Genomic DNA, 18,846 nt, shown 5'->3' with positions numbered 1-18,846 from the left:
CAAGAGGAGTATTTAATATTAAAAATATGCATTTAAAACATTGGTACATATATTTAAAACTATTGTTAAACAGATGTTTAACATCTGGCAACTACTCAATTTTTGCACAGTGAGGACCAACTGAATAATTTTGGTCTATATATAATTCTATGCATAATGCCAAATAATGTAAAAGAATATGCAGTGACACAAAAATATGTTTGCATGTCACTGAAAAAAATAGGTTACAAAATAGTATCTAGGTGTTAAATACTATTGCACTCCTAGTCCTTTCTTGTAAAGAAAATAAAAAAGACAGATGCAGCTTCAATCAAAGCATAACCATGGTTAAAGATGTTTATCCATTTTGCTTAACCTTCTAGGATTTATACAGTGGACATGGAATGTGTTTATAATAAGTAAAAGAATTATTACAAAAATCATATACATAGAAAATAATTTTGAATATCAATTTTGGAGAGCAGTCAAGTTTTCAAGTTATTTTTTCTAGACCAGTTTAATTCTCTCTCTATATATAAAATTTGAAATAATTGTAGAATAATATACTGACATATTGTATGGATTTTTTTTCTTGGGAATTTCCATTCTTCATTTAGTCCCTCTTTATAAAGATGTTAACATTACTTTAAAATTACTTTTGTCAAGGGTCTTATTATAAAATTATTTCAAGAAACATATTTTTTGAGACTGGGTCTCACTCTGTAGTTCAGGCTGGCCTTGAACTTACTATGTGGTCCAGGCTGGCCTTACACTCATGGCGATACTCTTGCCTCAGCCTCCTGAATGCTGGGATTACAGATGTGTGCCACCATGCTTGGTTTAAGGAACATCTTACAGCTAAAATCAAGCAATCAAAGATAACGAGTACACTAAAACTTTTCTGTTATCCTCTGTGGAAACCAAACAGAATAGTCGAACAGTTCAAACTGACTGTTCTTTTATTTGTCTTTTAATTGTGCCTTTGGTTGATATGAAATAAAACAGAGATTTGCCATGAGGAGGTCCATGGAATTAGCAATACTTTTTAAGTTAGCAATCACTGTACTTTTAAATAGACTCTCTGATTACTTCTATTTTAAGTGCCACTTAGAAGTTTTTCGCTTGATCATGACTAAAGCTGGCATATTCCCTGGGTAGAATACCAATTCCTGAGGTCAGTACCTTTTTTGCCTTTTAAGAAGTCAAAACAAGACAGAAAGCAACAGCAGTTATAGAGTCAGGGAGACCTGAATGATGTACCAAAAATTTCCTGAGGAATTGCCAACTGTGTTGGCAGTAGCTTTCCTGCTAGGACCGACAACATGATTGTGGCTCCATGTAAAATAAAAATCCGAGGCTATTTGAAAAGCACACACACACACACACACACACACACACACACACACTCACCAGCAGAGCATTAAATCAAGAATGAGATGTGCCTTCTAAGCAGTGGGCCCGGTTGCTCTGCCCAGGCTGTACATCCATAAGGTTGACCCCTTTGCTTAGAGAGCCTGCCTTCTGTAATACCTACAAGGTCACTGCTCATCTGGGTACAAACTCTTCCAACTATCTGTAGTTTGGCACTATGCTAGGCCTGAGATAGTTAAGTGTAAGTAAATTATTTCAAAACTCCATGTTTATTACTGTATAGGATGTCTGTGTTGGGGTGCTACCCAACAATCTTGCTTAAAATGTTTTCTATGTGGGCCACCCAGTATGGCTATTATTAGATCAATTCATTCATTCATCCAATAAATACTTTAGAACACAAGGCAGGCTTTGGGGATGTAAAGAAGTGTGTTCCAGCAACTCTCACTCCACATATGTCCCATTTTTCAGGAAGAAAACCTGTAGAGTTATGGTCATTGGAGAGGAGTGGTCAGGAGAAATTTCCCAGAGAAGAAAGCCACTGAATTGAGTCATGAATAGAATACAGACATTGTCAGGAACATTAAAGTGGAAAAGAGACATAAAGAAAGGGCATTTCAAGTGATGGGAATACACATGAAGTTATGAATGCTTCAAAGTATACTCCCCAAAGAGTAAAGGGTTCCATATTGCTTAATCATAAGTTTAGAATTGAAATTGTCTACTTTCAAAGCCAAATGCAAGTTAACAGAGCTATTATAACCAATTATAGCTAGACTAAACTACAAGCTAGGCCTAAATTAATGAGTAAATTAGCAGAAGAGAAAGAAGCTTGGAAGGTGCAAGTTGGAGAGGTTGTGTGGGTGGGAACTATTTTGTAATATGTGAGAAGTTATTAAAAGAACTCTCCTGCAGATGATGGACAACATAATTGTGTTTGTCAGGGAGGCCCCAAGAGTTGAAGTGAGAGTGTGTACGCTGTGGCAAAGCTGATAAGTACAAGTCACTAAGCCTCTGCATGACCTGGAGAGACATTAAGTCAAAACTTGGTGTCCTTGGAGTTTCTGCACAAAATACTCAGGAGTGGGTAGAAATTCCCTCCGCCACACTAGGCTTCTCTGAAATCAATTGCTACATTGCTGTGTTGTATCAGAACTGATCCAATTTAGTAGTTTTGAGGTCTGTTACCAAACTGTGGCCTCATCCACAGATGGGATGGCACATGAATGAGGAAACTTATGAGAAAGCACCACTGTTAGAAATCAGAGTTCTCTGCAAAGCTTCCTAAGATACTTCTTTCTGGAAGGAATTACTGTTTTGTTTGACAACTGTTTAGCAAGAGTTGGATTTTTAAAAGTATAATAACACTAATTTATATGTTTCAAAAGCAAAGATTCCTAGGTTGAGCAAGGTATTAGTCTGTCTCAGATTTCCTAAATCAGATTTTAGAGATGGAGCTTTTGCGGGCTTGTTTACTTATTTAGCCTGTTTATAGTTTTTAAAGGTCTCAGGGGATTCTGATACCCACACAAGGCTGATAACCAGTATTCAGAGTGGAAGTGGATGTTCAGAGGGGTTGGGGAGCTTATTTAAATTCAGACAACTAGTAAAGGATGGAAAACTTAATCAGGTCTCATCCCAAAGCCCCTGTTTTATAGCACTTTCTAAAGTGACAAATCAGTGTAACAGAAATGGCAGGGTGTCATGGTCGTGTTGCCCAGTTACATGAATGCAGAAGAACTCCCAGCACTGGTAGGAGGTAAAGAATTCAGGGAGGGGTTAATAGGGCCTTAGATCCCTTTGCTTTCCATCATCCACTGTCCATTAAACAGATGTCTTGGGAGGAGCCACTTAACCTTTTTGAAGCTCAGTTTCTCTGTCTGAAGGTGGGAGTACCAAGATCTATACTTTCGTACATGGGTAAGTTCTCTGAGCTCCTGGAGAAAGGCTTCATATGTAGAATTGTAGTTTTTGATATCTACAACAGAAAAAGGGCTTTGACCACAATGTCCTCCAGAGAATGACTCATATCTCTCAGTCTTCAGGGAGCATTATTTAATTTTTACTGACATTTTAATAGTCCCTCAGCCACCTTCAGAGATTTAACACTTCAGAGAATTACAGAGCTTTGGGGAAGAAAAAAAAACATATTAAATTGCTGACCTACGCAGCTTAAAGGTAACCCTTTTTAAGGCATTAGGAAAAAACATAGGCTATGTGATACATTAGAGAAAGCAGAACTGACTCTGTCTTGAAATATTTTCCATTAGAAAAGTCAGGCATATAGAAATAAGCATTGTCTTGAGGTGATGACATGCTTCTTTTAAATCCAGCTCTGCCATTAAGTCATCTTGGATAAGTCTCTTTGTCTCTAAGCCTCGCTTTACTCCTCAGAAAAAGGATAATTTTAACTAGAATTTGTTCCAGAACCTTTACAGTGATGCCATCCTAAAATCAAGTAAGACTACAGGTTTTACAGGAAGTGGGCCTTATACCCCAGGGAGAGTTCACAAATCCATCAGAACAGAAGCAAGGTGTAGCCAACAACCATCATGCCATCACCTATCTGCTACATATCAAAGTAGCCCTGTTCTGATTGCCACTGATAACCATGAAATTCCACATTCTTCAGAAGGTAGAGTTTGTGGAAAGATAATGACCATGGAAAAGGATCCTTAAAGATATGTACATATGATACAAGATGCCCATGTAATTGTATTAGTGTATTATTTTGCTATTGGTGCATGTCAAATTGTCCTAGAACTTAGCAGTAAAAAGAACCAAATATTTATCATTTAATAGTTCCTTTGGGTCATAACTCAGGTATAGCTTAGTAGCTGTCTCTGTCTCAAGGTTTCTGGTGAAGTTGGAGGCATGCTATCAGTTCAACTTTGAAGCTCACTCATGCACTTGTTTGCATGTCTTTATGCTTCACCACATAGGCCTCTCACAGGGCTGCCTTACAACATTGCAGCAATCCTCTTCTGGGGTGACTGATCAAAGAGAGTGAGAAAAAGTGCTATTGATTCAACTGTGCCCCCTTAAAATTTATATATTAAAGGCCTAATCTTCAATGAGACTGTTTGGAAACAAAGATTTGGGAGGTAATTAAGTTTAAATGAGTTCATTAGGATGGGTTTCAATGTGAAAGGATAAGAGCCTTGGAAGAAGAAGGAAAGAAAGAGATTTTGCTCTCTCTTTCTCCACCCACATGCACCTAGGAAAGACTAGGTGAGCACATGGCAAGACGATAGTTGTCTGCTACCCAGGAAAAGGGCCCTCACTAAAACCTAACAAATGCTGGCACCCTGAATTTAGACTTTTGGACTCCAGAACTGTGAGAAAACTGATTTCTGTTATTTAAGCCACCTAGACTATGATATCTTATCATAGCAGCCTAAGCAGAAAAATGCAGAAGGCCTGTCCAGGAAAGATGCCATAGTCTTTTTAATGACTCAACATTTCCATATTTTGTGCATTATGAGTGAATAAGTCCAGCCCTCTCTTAAGAGTGGGATGTTAGTATGAGAAGGCTGAGGGTCATGAGATCACTGAGGGTCATGTTAGAGACAGCTACAACAGGGAACAATAACTGGCATTTTTATTTTCATTAACCTGTAACTGAATTTGGTACCACATTCATTTATCCATGTAGGGTTAAAAACATGACAGTATGAGCAGCACATGTGATTTTTGTCACCAACAGAAATCATAGATATTTTCATTTTATTGTATGGTTAATGCACATACCTCTGCTTACCACTATTTCAAAATATGGAAGTTATTTGACCCATTCTGCTAGATCTTGCTATTTAATATATTAATGAAGAAATTCACATTACTATATAACCTTAGGAAATATATGAGCAAATTTAATTTGAAACCTTTTGTATTTTTTTCATGAATTGTAAAACATTATTCTGAGGAATGATCTGTAGGTGTCACCAATTGTTAAGATGTTTGTCATACAAAAAACATTAAGAATTCCTGAGTGAGGAGTTCTCCAAACGTGTTTCTGGGAACAGCAGTATTAACATTGCCTAGGGATTAGTCTCAGATGCAAATGGTCAGGTCCTCTCCTAGGTCTGCTGAGTCAGAAACAGGGAGGGGCTCAGCAATCTGTGTTTTAACCAGTCTTTCCTGTGACTCTGGTGCTCACCAACTTCTGAGAACCCCTAATCTGAGTCTCTTATTCAGAGTTTCCATTTCCAACCAGTCTGCAGGTGACAATCATATTGTTGGTCCAGGGGCCATTTTTTGACAACCACTGCTTTGGATACAGTGTCAATATCAGCTGGCTATCTGCTTACCAACCATCCTGAGGCCCTTTCTATAACGTCTGCAGCCCTGTCACTAACTAGATTATGGCTCAGGACAAGATATTTAACTTTTCAGAGTTTATTCTTATATTAAATAGAATAAAAAGTATGCTAACTTTTAAGGTTGCTCTGTGAGTGGAAATAATGAATCTAAACCACTTGGCACAATGCCTGACATGGAAAAGAAGCTAAAAAAGTAGATGTTAATAGCAACATTATGGTTATTATCATTTAAAGTTCTTATTAAGAACTGCTCTTGCTTGGGAGGGTTTGAGATTAGTAGGGAAGAGCCATACAGTCAGTTCCATGCAGGGATAATCATGAGCTGCTACAGGATTTAGAGTGGGGGAGATCTTAATTTAGTGGGTGAAAATGCAGCCTTTTGAGTCCAGAGAACTTTCCAATTCACTCTTGGGCAAGTCTCATACTAAACCTTTGAGGTTGACAAAGCAAGTTATTATCATTGTCACATTATAGGAAAAGAAACTGAAGCAGAGAGAGGCCAACGACTTGCCCAAGATCAAAGGCCAATCATCTAGGGCTTTTCCCACACTGATGTGACCCTTTGGTCAGTGTAGTTACTAGAAGATGTGTCCTTTAGGAGCAACTGGCAACATCCCTGTGGTCTGATCCATAGAGGAACTGAGATGCTATCTTAGCTGGGGAAAAAGTGGCAAGATATTTGCATGTTTCCATTGCAGCATAGACAGAACCAATGTTTTCCTGATTCCACACACTGTCCCTCCTCCTTGTTCTCATTCAGATGCTGAAGGCAGTGGATGCTTCAGAATTTACCTTTTCTTCTGGATGTACATTTTTGTTTGTTTGTTTGTTTGTTTGTTTGTTTTGCTTTTGAAGTCCAGAGCAAAGGTGCTATAAGACCTTGACTGATTGGAGTTTCAGAGAGTAAATGCTAAATATATATTTGTTTTTCTTTGTGAAGGGTAATAATGGGAGATTTAAAATTAAACGCTATCACAGGGAGCTGAAATTTGGTTTGGCCATTAATTCTGAAGTGCAGTGTCCAGAGCTCCAGGAATAGACAAGTCAGCATCTCTGATTCTTACAAGATGGTTCAAGCAGCACTTCCTCAGACTATCTCACAAAGATGCAGGAAACCATAAACCCAGGTAACTTGACATGCTTTTCCATCCGAGGCCCAGCATCTCAACACTTTCCTGTGGACTTCTCTCACCTCTACATTTTTCTCATGGATCTCAACAAGTGGCCCTCAACAAAGGCCAGAATGAGTCAGAAGAGGCAGGAAAACCACTGGATAAGTTCACTTAAAGTGGTTTGGTCAGAGAAGTCTCCTTCTAACCATCCTCAGTGATGACTTTTGTGCATGTTCCTCTCAGGTTCATACTTTGCTCCTCCTTCATAAGGAATTATGTTCTCAGAGTAAATGGTGCTTCATGGTCCTAGGCCAGCCATGCACTTCCTCTGACAAGATCCATGCTAAGTTCATTTTGCCTCATGAGACCATGGCACAGGGACCGTCACACCACATCCCTCATGAGATGCTCAATTCACAAATTTCCAATGTGAGCAGAAAAGCTTACCTTATTATAGCAAATGTCAGCCAGAATTAGAATGCCAAGTGCAGGAGAACACACACACACACACACACACACACACACACACACACACACACACACTCAGGTCAAAAGGGAAGCGTTCTGGCAAGAGAAAGTTTTCTTGGTCTTTTGCCTGTTCTCCAACTATTAACATAAGGGAAAAGGAATCATCCTGAAAGACTCAAAATTTTTCATATTTTCCATTAATGCAATTCACTCTACAAATTGGGCACACCACAGTCGTGTAATCTGGCACATGCGCAGAGTTCACTGGGAGGCACATCTCTTCTTCTTGTCTCATTGACTTCTTCTTACCTTTCCCCTCATTCCTAGCCAAACTCCTTGTGATTCCTAAGGGTACTCAGCCACTGCCTTGCTGGTCTCAGGTCACAGAGCGGCTAATTGTGTGGTGATGCCTGAGGACAGATGTATGTTCCCACTGAGTTTTCCTTCAGCAGATCCCTTTTATTTTATTTTATTTTTTTTGAGTTTCAGGTTTTTTTTTCCTTTCTGTCCCTCCATTTCCTTTCTTGTCTAAGGGTCCTTCCACACTTCTGAGGTTAATCCTCCATATCCATATGAGTAATGTCACCCTTTCCCAGCACTCTGGGATCTTCTAGTTACTCTTTCCTGCTTTCATCATTGTGGCAGAGTCAATGTTTGGCTCCCAAATCTCCCAAGACCTTCCCTGTTTCACTTGCAGGTGAATTAGGCTATATAACTACCTCTGGTGAGGTGAGTCTCTCCAGCTTAGGCAGCTGAGAGCTGGCTTACTCCCTTCATCCCTCCCTTCTGCTGCTGTGGTGATCTTGGGGGCCAAATGTCGAGAAGGTGGTTGACAGGATGGAGGAGACGCATTTCTAAGTCAGTGGATGAACTCCTGGTGACCAGCCCTTCACATAAGCAAAAATTAAATTATTGGTGTGCAAAGCCACAGAGACTTTTCAAAAGTTATCTCAACCTAGCTAAATCTATCTTGACTAATACAATCCACATCTTTCTCTTGCTCTCTTACTACTCCATTTTTCCCTTCTCTATCTATCCAAGTTCAAGCCTAGCCCTTAGGACCCACCTAAATGCTAGTACCATTTCTTTATTTGCCCCTGTTGAAAATTCATTGCTTATATTTTAATGTCCCTATAGGAACCTGTGCTAGAATTTTACATGTGTCATTTAAATAATCTTTACAAAATCTGCAATTCTACCACAACATTTCTTGATTTTTTCTTAAAATACTCATTTGTGCACGCTTGTTTCCCATTGTGATTGTGAATTCCCTGAAGGCAAGATCTCCTCATTTTTTTTATGCTTCAGAACTTTTTAATTCCTGACTTCTTTTTGGAGGCTCATACTTTAATTTCCAATGTGCTCCCAATTTTTCATCTTTCAGTTGGCACTAGGTCCTACTGTAGGTCACTTACTATTTTTGCTCATGTGGCACCTTCAACTGGAGCCCAAGGATGAAATTTTGACTAGCCAATCTACCTTGTCATCATCCCAGTCATTTACTCAAATCTGCAGATTTCGCATCTGAAACCTCAATCTGGTTCCCATGTGATTTTTTTTTTTAAATAAAAAAGCCAATTCTTTCACTTTGGCCCTGGTCTTTCTTAATATTTTCCTAGGAGTTTTTTATTACACCTTGGTTTGTCTTGTTTCAATCCATTTTAAAGGTTCTATCATGTTAGCATTTCCCAAGCCCAGAATTGGTTATTCGGTTTCTACACAATCCCTACCCTTCCTGAACAACCACAACCAGGCCCTTGTCCACTTTTCCTGTCTTAGCTCTCTTTCTTCCTGGACTACATGACATTCCCCTATTTAGTTGGGCTACACTGCCCCAATTTTATTTTCAGGATCTGTGTCTTCCTGAATACATTCCTACCTCAGACTGTTGGGGTCTGTTCGTTTTGGGAGCTCTCCCTTTTATTAAGAATATGTGTGTTCCTGATTCATCCCCTTTACTGTTGCATGTGACTTGAAATCTCTCACTACACAATCCTCATCTTTTACAGCCTTGTTGTTCCTTCTGTAGTGCTTATTACCCAGATGTTCATTAAATTTTGTTAAATTGAGTGAGAATAAGTGTTCTGAGCTTCTATGTTTCTCTGAAATCTCAGAAAGAAATTCTAAAACTTGGAGGAAATATTTTACAAGAAAAGAGTTGCTCATTAGAACATTTCCTTGCTTTATATCTCTTTTCTATAAGAGGAAAAATATGCCCTTTCACATCCCAAGTATCTGAAAATTGGTCTCTTAACAAATCACGGGCTATAGCATATTTTTCCAGCACAAATTTACATTAATTTTTGTGTCACTTCAACTAAAATGGTCACAGATTTCTTGGTCTGATCCTTATCACTGCATATTTCTTTTGATAGTTAAAAAAACTCTCAGAATCAAGAACCTGGGAACAAATCCCACTTCGAAAGGTAGACTAAACCATAAGCTATTAAACTCAAATGGTAATGGATCAAAAAAAATCTCTCCATCTTTACTGTAAAGATTAAATTTTTATAAATTTTTGGTCATGAAGTCATGTTTATGGAATTGAGGATACATTTAATCTTAGAAGAAAAATAACAACTTAATGCTAAAATCTAGACAGTTGCCATGCTATTTCTTAGAATTCATAAAATACGTGTTAGCATTATCTTGTTTTTGTTTTTATTTTATTCTTGACCTAGGCAGTTACTCTAACATTAATGTTGTTTCATTTTAAATCATTCATAGGTAAGTTGTTTTGCTAAAAGCAATAATATGTTTAAAATTAGAAAATCGAGGTATGAAAATGTAGCAACTCATAGTAAGGTCTTTGAACTCAAGAAATTACGGAATCAGATTTCAGATTAATATATCTTTGTCCTTTCTCTGCAAGTTACAGTGACCTCATATGTCATGTAGTCAAATGCTGGTTGTCTTAGTCCATTTGGGCTGCTATAACAAAATTTCTGAAGCTGATTAATTTATAAACACTATAAATTTATTGCTTACAGTTTTGGAGGCTGGGAAGTCTAAAATCAAGGCTCCAGTAGGTTTTGTGTCTGGTGAGGGCTGGTATCGTACAGATGTCACCTTCTATGTGCCTTCACATGGTGGGAGAAGTGAACAGCCTCAAGTCTCTTTCACAGAGATATCTAGTTTTTGAAATTTCTTTCTGTAAGCATATTCATTTACCCTATTTTTTCTTTTTACAAAAAAATTCAAAAACCAAATATCTATCATTAACACAAGTGGAGCAAATATTCTTCACTATGACTAAAAACTAATTAGATAACTTTGATGAATTTCAAAAGATTTATTCTGAATAAAAAAAGGCTGATCTCTAAAACAAACTATGATTTTAGTAAAGTAACATTTTTGAAATAAGAACATTATAGATATGATTAGTGACTCAGTACGTTAGAGATTGGGAAGGGGGTGGGTCTGGCTTTTAAGGGAAAGCACAAGGGAGCTTTGGGGATGCATGAAGCTGCACAAGTGACAAAATTGTGTATAAACTTACATGTGCCCATGCACTGAAATCTGAACAATCTCTGAAGATTGGACCTATGTCAATTTCCTGATTTCCATGGTGTTCTACAGTTAGGCAAGATAGTGGGGAAAGGCTGAAAGAAAGGACCACTCAGCTTCCTGCATGTCTTTTTGGTAACTTTCTATGAATCTATAATTATTTCAAAACAAAATATTTTTATAGGTTTTTGTTTTTTGCAGTGCTAAGGATCAAATTCAGGTTTTTTGCATGCCAGGCAAGTGTTCTACCATTAAACTATATCCCTCAAATAAATATTGAAATTTCCCAGTTACTTGAGGGAAAGGGCTGCAAATGAAGTTAGGTGATAACATAAGTAAATGGGGTGGCTTGCAACAGGGAGGGATATCTGTGGCCCATAATAAAGAGGCAGTTGCTGTTCAATGCACCATTGGAACCTGTGCACCTAGGATGACAAAGTCTTCTAAGGACTACTGTTTTTTTTTTGTTTGTTTGTTTTGTTTTTTTGGTCCTGGGGATCGAACTTGGGACCTTGCGCTTGCAAGGCAGGTGCCAGAACCACTGAGCTAAATCCCCAGACCCCAACACTACTGTTTTTATAAAATGGCAGAAATCTAAATTTCTAATAAAAATCTGGCTTTTAAATACATAATCTGTGTGTATTATAATTAACCTTATTAGGATTTACAAAATAAATGAATCTGATTCTAGCAAAAAAGGGAGAGTGGAGGGGAAAGGAAAAAATAAAAAAAGAATTGAGATGTGTTATGCACATATATCAATTCCCTACAATGAAAGTAATCATCATGTACTACAAATATGTACTAATAAAAGTTTTATAAAAAAATCAATCAGTAAAATAAATAAATACAGACAAGTACAGTAATTACAGTATTTCTAGATGCTGTATAAGTGAAACTAAAGGCACTGGCATGCTGGATTCCGTTAACAGGCACTTGTGCATGAACTCAGCTTACAGAGTGAGGTTTAGTCTGACCAAAGATGGATCCCCCCACTGAACAATCTGGTCATCTTAGTACACAGCTTCCACTTGTCTGCAGCCTTTAGAAAAGACAGAAATGGTTGGAGAATAAATGTTCTGCTCAAGCCACTAATGACAATTACAGAAGCCGCCAGTCAATGATACCCAGGGATTCTAGATAATGTAGGCCTTCATTTGATGGCAGCTCAGGTTGATACTGCCCTGCTGAAAATTCCTGCAAGCTCTAATTTAGTATACAATCGCTTCTCTGCTTGGTGGCTGGGACATGTTGGTGCTCAGTTAGTAATCCTTGCATCAGTCATTTGTTCCCCCCCAGCTACCTTCGTGTTTTTTTATATTAACTTTATTGGTATACTTTCTTTTTTTTTGGTACAGGGGATCGAACTCGGTTCCTTGCACTTGTAGGGCAGGCGGCAGAACTACTGAGCTAAATCCCCAGCCCCGGTACACTTTCGATACACATAATGATCATATTCATCATAGGGAATTTGTACCTTATATAATATATCTCGATTCTTCTTTTTTTTCCCTTTCCCCTGCCCTCCCTTCAACTTTTCTTTTTCCCCCCATTTACAAAAGCTTTGTTTCCATTTTCCTTCTTTTCCCTTCCCTCCTTTCCCCTCCCCCTCCCTTGCTCCCCTTCTCGTTTTCTTCCCCTTCCCAATATCTCACAGCTAAATGAGATCGACGAAGACTAAGCAACTCAAGCAAGTCTGCTATCTCATGCCAGAACTTTCCTGTGGCTGACATGATGGCCTGGTGAACAGGCACTGGCCATACCCATCCTCTCCACGCCCTTCTGAAGCTCTGCACATAGCCTACTGCTCATGACACAAATGAGCAGATCAAGGTTTAATAGGACCCTCGTTCTAATTTGTGTCCTCCAAAGTATTTATCATGTCTGTCTTGTTAAGTGATCAGTCAAGACATTCCTCATATCCATAACTGGCAATCTGGCCTGTTGACTCAAAATAAATGAAAATAGATATAGCTAAGTGTATAGTCTTCTCCACAACTTGCAAAATAGCTCCACATACAATACTTTGAGTCAGTTGCATCCTATCCCACTTCTGCATGCTCTGAAGCAACATCACGTGCATTCATCAGACTTCTGTGTCCTATCTCTAGCAGCTTGAGCACCCTAATCCCTTTGTAAAAAGAGTGGAAAAAAATCCCATCTTTCAGGTGTTAAAATTTCATCTATGGGCTAATTATATGTTCTCAAAATCAAATTTGAAATGATTAAAAGATTTATTTGCAATAATTCTTTGCTCACTCCCCTAAAATTCTGCCAATAAGAGTCCAGAGATAGGGCTGGGGATTTAGCTCAGTGGTTCCACCGCCTGCCTCACAAGCACAAGGTCCCAAGTTCGATCCCTGGTACAAAAAAAAAAAAAAAAGTCCAGAGAATGATTCCATGATTCCTAATCTTCTATTCAAAAAGTATTTGTAGCTATTACGTAATTATATACCAATAAGAGTCTTTTCTTATTTGCCATTTTTCACAATAATATGTACAGTTTTTTGTTTCTCAGCCTCAAAAATTATGCTAATGTGGCATGAGCAATGTTTCAAAGTGTAACCACTAATTTCTCTAAGGGGAAATATGCAGAGTCCCTGCGCTCTACATTTGTTTTCAACTAATTATCATGTATTTACTTTTCCATTAGTCCAATAATTTTTCTTTCAATTCTAAATTAAGCAACAAGACACTGAATTATATAAAGGCCTGTTTAGCATAGCAGACACACCCCATCATTCCCTAGTCCTCTGATTTGCAGCTCTTAAAATGCACAACGAAGAGGCTTCTGGATGCCCTTTAGTATTTATATTCCATCATGTAGTCACCTCAATAACATGCATTCTCAGAAGGTCTACCTAGCAATTAACTCCAGTCTTTTCTAACCATCATCTCATTATATAAAGTGGATTTGAACACAAACTTTATTAGCAACTTCCAGCTCTAATTCCTTTTATCTTCCCCATCCTTTTTCTGCCTAGTAATGTCAGTGTATATGTAACAAAATACTCTGCAAAATGACAGTTTAAAAAAATCCTCATTGGACTGGCCACATATTTAGTAATTGGTCTTTGCACCATGGGGCACTGCAATAAATCGAGATTGTCATATTTCAGCCAAAGCATGTGATGCAATTCTTTATAGAAATGGAAATGAATTCTCCCTGCCACACAACACAGCATTTTAACTATGTTTAGGAGGAATGGGCAAGTAAAGAAGCTGTTATTTTTATTCAAAAGGTCAAAAAAAGAATTCAAACAAACCAAACCCAAATACTTTGTTAACAGGTAAAGGAATTCATAACATCTCTTCTTCCAACTATAGAAACAGGAAGGACTTGCAAAATTTCTAAGAAGTATACCCTGTAAAGAGCTGAAAGGAGCTTTAAGTACATGTTCATATGGTACGAACCAAAGGGCTAATGGAGTTCTTATAAAACTGAAGGAAACATAGCTTCTGGAGACAATATTTCTAGTGCATGAGCAGGAAGCAGCCTGGCCAGGGCAATTTTTCCTGGCCAGGGCAATTGACTTACCAATGTCAGGGTCCACGGCTTGTACTCTGGTTAACAAAGCCTTGGTGGCTGTGTTCTCATAGACACAGGCATTGTAGTGGTCAGAAGAAAACACAGGTGGGTTATCATTCACATCCTCCAGGATCAGGTGGATATCAGACTGGCAAAATCTGCCACCCCCGTCGGTGGCCCTAGAGATCAGGTTGTATGCTGGGACCCTCTCTCTGTCCAACAGAGCCAAAGTTTTCAACTCACCTATGAAAAGAAATGGCAGCATGGTTAGTCTGGATTTTCAAAAACTGCCTTTCTTGAAAAACAAAGAATCAATTAAATAAAATATTCTAAATACAAGAAGAACCAAGGACATTTGGCCCAAATGCCCATTGTTTGATAAAAGAGCTTATTCAATGTTTTAAGGCATTAGGGAAAAATTATGGGATTCTGAATGCAACAATAAACCAACTGCAGGACCTTCAAATTAATTCCTCTGCCAAACTTGAATATTAGTTTTTCTATTAGCTTCATGGAGAAGCTTCATAGAAAATGCATGGAGAATGGACTGATATCTTGTTTAATGGTCAATAATATCAATCATCTATAAACCTAAGACAAACTTTTTGCTTCCAGATGCTCAATTTTTTACCCTGTTTTTCACAGGAAAATAAGGTAATTAAAACAGACTGGTTTTAATAGACCAGGGTCTTGAGGGACTCAGACTATATTGGGATTAAACTTTTACTTCCTGGGTTGTAGAAGGGTCCGTGATTTGGGGGTGGGATGGGGAGGGGCTTGGGAAGTTTTGGAGGAGCAGCTATTTATCAGCCAACCTGAAGGTCTATTACATCCGTATTTTCACCATGGGAAAAGTTGCACAGGTGGTACTAGACGCCAGCCCCTGGAAATTTTTTTGGGGGGGGGTTGTTGTTTAAGCTTTAAAAGAAAATGAGAATGAACATAGTGACAAACCTAATAGATGTAAAGTATTTGGTACAAAGTATGACTTATTATTAAACATTATTATTTTAAAATAAAAATAGACATTTGGACCAAGCCATCTGTATTTATAAGGGAGTTCCTCCTATGGCTTCCCTGTAGCTGCCAGCTGGTTCTCTAACATAGGTCTAATCATTTCCCTCTTCTGCTCAAAAAGACCTAAGTAGCTTTTTAGCAAGGCATTCAAGACATCCATTATCTGGTACAAGATACCAGTTAAAGTTGTCTTCCTGCTGAGGTATGAGATTAGGGCTGGAGCAAACTGGACAGCCAACTAAATGGAATGTGCCAGACATCATAAAAACCTGGAAGACGTGCAGAACACAGAACCAAATACAACTCCAGCACTCCTGAGCACTGCACCTGGAACCAGTCAGACAAGTGCTATTGTCAACCCTTCATTTGAAGGTGAGCACAACCAATCAAAAGATAAGGTTCCTGAGCTTTTTCACTGGCCTACTCTCATCCTGTACAATGTAACTTTCTTCAAACTTCAATAAATGTACAACTTTGCTGCTTTTTCTGTGTGTCTTATCCAATCCTTCGTTCATGACACCAAGAACCTGGAATGAACCTCACAGGGTCTCCCCATCCCATAACATTGCCGCTTTGTGCACAACTCTCAAGGGATGTGGTGTGCTCTCTGCTCATGCTGTCCTATATCCTGCGGTATCCTGCTTATACTTCTAGAAACCAGGCTTAGTTCAAATATTTAGCCCTTCCTTAAAACAGTTCCTCTTTCTTCTCATCAGAATATTAGCTACTACTTCTTTCTGTGTTCACAGATATAACTCCTTTTATATTTTCCTGGGCAATCTTTTTTTTCTGCCTTTCATTATTATTATTACTGGCTTGTTTGTCTTCCCTACTGGATTATAATATCCTTTGGTGTCTAACACACAAATCCCATAAAGTGCTTTTATGTCTATTAGCTACTCAATAAATGTTACTGACTAAATAAATAATCACAGGTCCCAGATATCTAAGTAGAATATTCCCAAGTACCTATGCCAGCATTTTGGAGGAGGATATATGGGGCATGGGAATGGGGCTAAGAGGAGCCACTACCTTTTTGAAGACTCATTAGTTTCTGTTCACTAGGAGCAACACAATGCTGGAAATATGCAAGCTGTTTAATCTTTACATTTTATTTAAAAATTGACATTGGATGAACTATCCAATTCAAAACACTGAAATAATTTGCTTCAATAGAAAATGACTTTTTCATTAGCTCTGACCTTCAATGCAGGTATCAGCCTTCAGGTGTACATAACCTTTCACCTTGTAAATTTTACTTGAATATGCAAGAAATCAGAGGGCTCATGTCTTTGGAGAGGAATGAGACTAGGGCTGGGGCAAAATTGTATCTGAATATGCAAGGCAGGAATGTTTAATACAAACCAGACACCTATCTTAATAAGAATGAAGGGACACAAAAGGGATTTAAAGAATAATAAAACTCTCCTTTCTACGCATTACTCTTCAGTTCACATTGCAGTCTTCATTTGTAACATAACTGCATTTATACCCTTTATAAGGTGATGTCTTAACTCACAGCCGGGAGAAACAAATAGACAACTGTGCTTATTTGATACTAATAAATGTAGACAAAGTCTGGGAAAGTTTCATAAACTAAATAAAGCTTTTGTGGTTCAGAGAACTTGTACTTGGGCACCATGTACTCCTATTATTTTTAGAATCCAAGAAACCAGGGCATCACGTGAGGGCTGCAGTGTACTAACGAGAGTATTTCATGTGGTCAACTGGTCATGCAACCACATGAGAGTTTAACATTTTTTATGGATGGATAAACAGTGGTATATACTTAAAAAATAAATTTCACCTTACCACTTTCTGGATCTAGAAAAAATTCATTGCTTCCAGATCCATAGAGTGAGTATTGGATATCTCCACTGGATCCAATATCAGCATCCTTGGCACTGACCTTCAGGATGATTTTATTAGATGGAATGTCTTCAGGAAATGATGCTGTATATGCAACCTGGGAAAAGGTAAACAAAACTAACTAAATCATTAGTATTTGGGAACGATTACCACAGTTAGCCATTACACATGATTTCTCTAAAAATTCATTTGTGTAATTTATCTTCAGCTATTTTTTCCTTTGACCACATATATTATACTATATGGTGAAACATGGTATACCTCCTGCTCTACTCCTCCCATGACCATTTATTCAGAAAATATTAAGCAGTTGTCTGTGTGTTCAGTGCTATAGGAGGTATGGGTATAATGGTGAAGTGGACAAAAGTCCCACCCCTGTGAAATCATGACATACATCACACATTGACCATGGCTCATTTGTCTGTTGAGATCCAGTGAGATCTTGGGATTCTTTTCAACTCTTTAAAGACCAACTACTAACATGTGGAATTAGCATCAGAGGTCAAATCTATCTCTAAGCCACAGAACACCATTGTCTCTTGGTCCACATGGTAAGAAAAACTATACTTAATAGTGATTAATTTCAATAAAGAAGAAAATGAAATCTAGTACTAGCCCCTGTTGCTACATTTTGGGCAGCTGTGCAAAGGCTACTTCGTGGGGACTCTGGAGACCTGTGTTCAGTGCCAACATTGCCATTAATCAGCTGTGTAAATAAATGTGTACGAATGGGTAACACACAGAGCAATTCATTTGTGATAAGAATAATTCAGATCAAAGTGAAAAGGGTCTTTATAAATTACTTATTTAATTTTAAGATTTACTCTTTTCTTTTGGGGGGGAATTAGGTGCTTGATTGTACTACCTATATTTTTTCCACCTGTAATACTTTTTATCTTAGATTCTACTTTCTATCCTCTTAGTTCCAACGAAACATAAGAACAGACTTTAGTCTGGCCATAAGGAGAAAACTCAAATGAGTTTTGATTTAATTTTAGAGAAGCAGAATAAAAAGCAGAGCTATAATCTCCAACTCTCACCTCATCACACACTGGGCTATTGTCATTTACATCACTGACTGTCACTTCCACCATGGCCTGTGTGACAAAGAGCCCATCAGTGGCAGTGATATTGAGGAAGTAAATGTCTTGTTCTTCTCTATCTAGAGGTCTCTTCACATAGACCTTCCACTCACTCTGCACCAGGCCCAGAGCAAACCTTCCTCTCGGGTTTCCTCCTGCAATGAAAACAGAGGTTCTGAAGATATGGGTGAGACACCTTACTCTACATCAACCAAGAGAGGCCCATATGGGTTCATCCAGGTGCCCTTCCAATTGTTTATCATTGATGACATTGAAAAAAGTTGATAATCCCTTTGATTCTTCTGCAACAAAGAATGATATTTACATGCTGGGCTTGTGAGGAAAGTAAAATAGCAACTTTCCAAGAGAATAAAATCCACTTAGACAAACTGGAGATGATCTCTTGTTTAGTTCCCCTTAAGGACAATCAAATTCAAACTGTGAACAATCAATCCTCTTCTCAGGATGTTAAAATTGTCTTTCCACTTAGTCTCAAGAGAGGATGTAATACACTGTAGCTCTTGTTACCAAGACAATTTCATTAACTGTTGATTATGCAATCAAGAAAAGGCAGTCAGTTCTATTAAGAA

General features: G+C 38.2%; 1 protein-coding gene across 7 annotated transcripts in view; it reads right to left on the bottom strand.

The window, feature by feature from the left end:
* Positions 1-18,846, bottom strand: part of Fat3 (FAT atypical cadherin 3) — a 651,224-nt gene that overhangs the window by 74,055 nt on the left and 558,323 nt on the right. For all 7 annotated transcript variants that reach the window (XM_013069628.3, XM_013069629.3, XM_004838019.3 and 4 more), the window contains 3 exons: positions 18,215-18,411; positions 17,118-17,271; positions 14,298-14,531 (listed from right to left, as the gene is read on the bottom strand). In XM_013069628.3, the coding sequence (XP_012925082.2) occupies positions 14,298-14,531; positions 17,118-17,271; positions 18,215-18,411 (585 nt within the window). The remainder of the gene's footprint in view (positions 1-14,297; positions 14,532-17,117; positions 17,272-18,214; positions 18,412-18,846) is intronic.

The sequence above is a fragment of the Heterocephalus glaber genome, unplaced genomic scaffold, assembly GCF_053883595.1.
Source record: "Heterocephalus glaber isolate CG9 unplaced genomic scaffold, H.glaber_assembly_v1.0 deba00001429, whole genome shotgun sequence".
Lineage (NCBI taxonomy): Eukaryota > Metazoa > Chordata > Mammalia > Rodentia > Bathyergidae > Heterocephalus > Heterocephalus glaber.
This window is presented reverse-complemented; position numbering and strand designations above follow the sequence as displayed.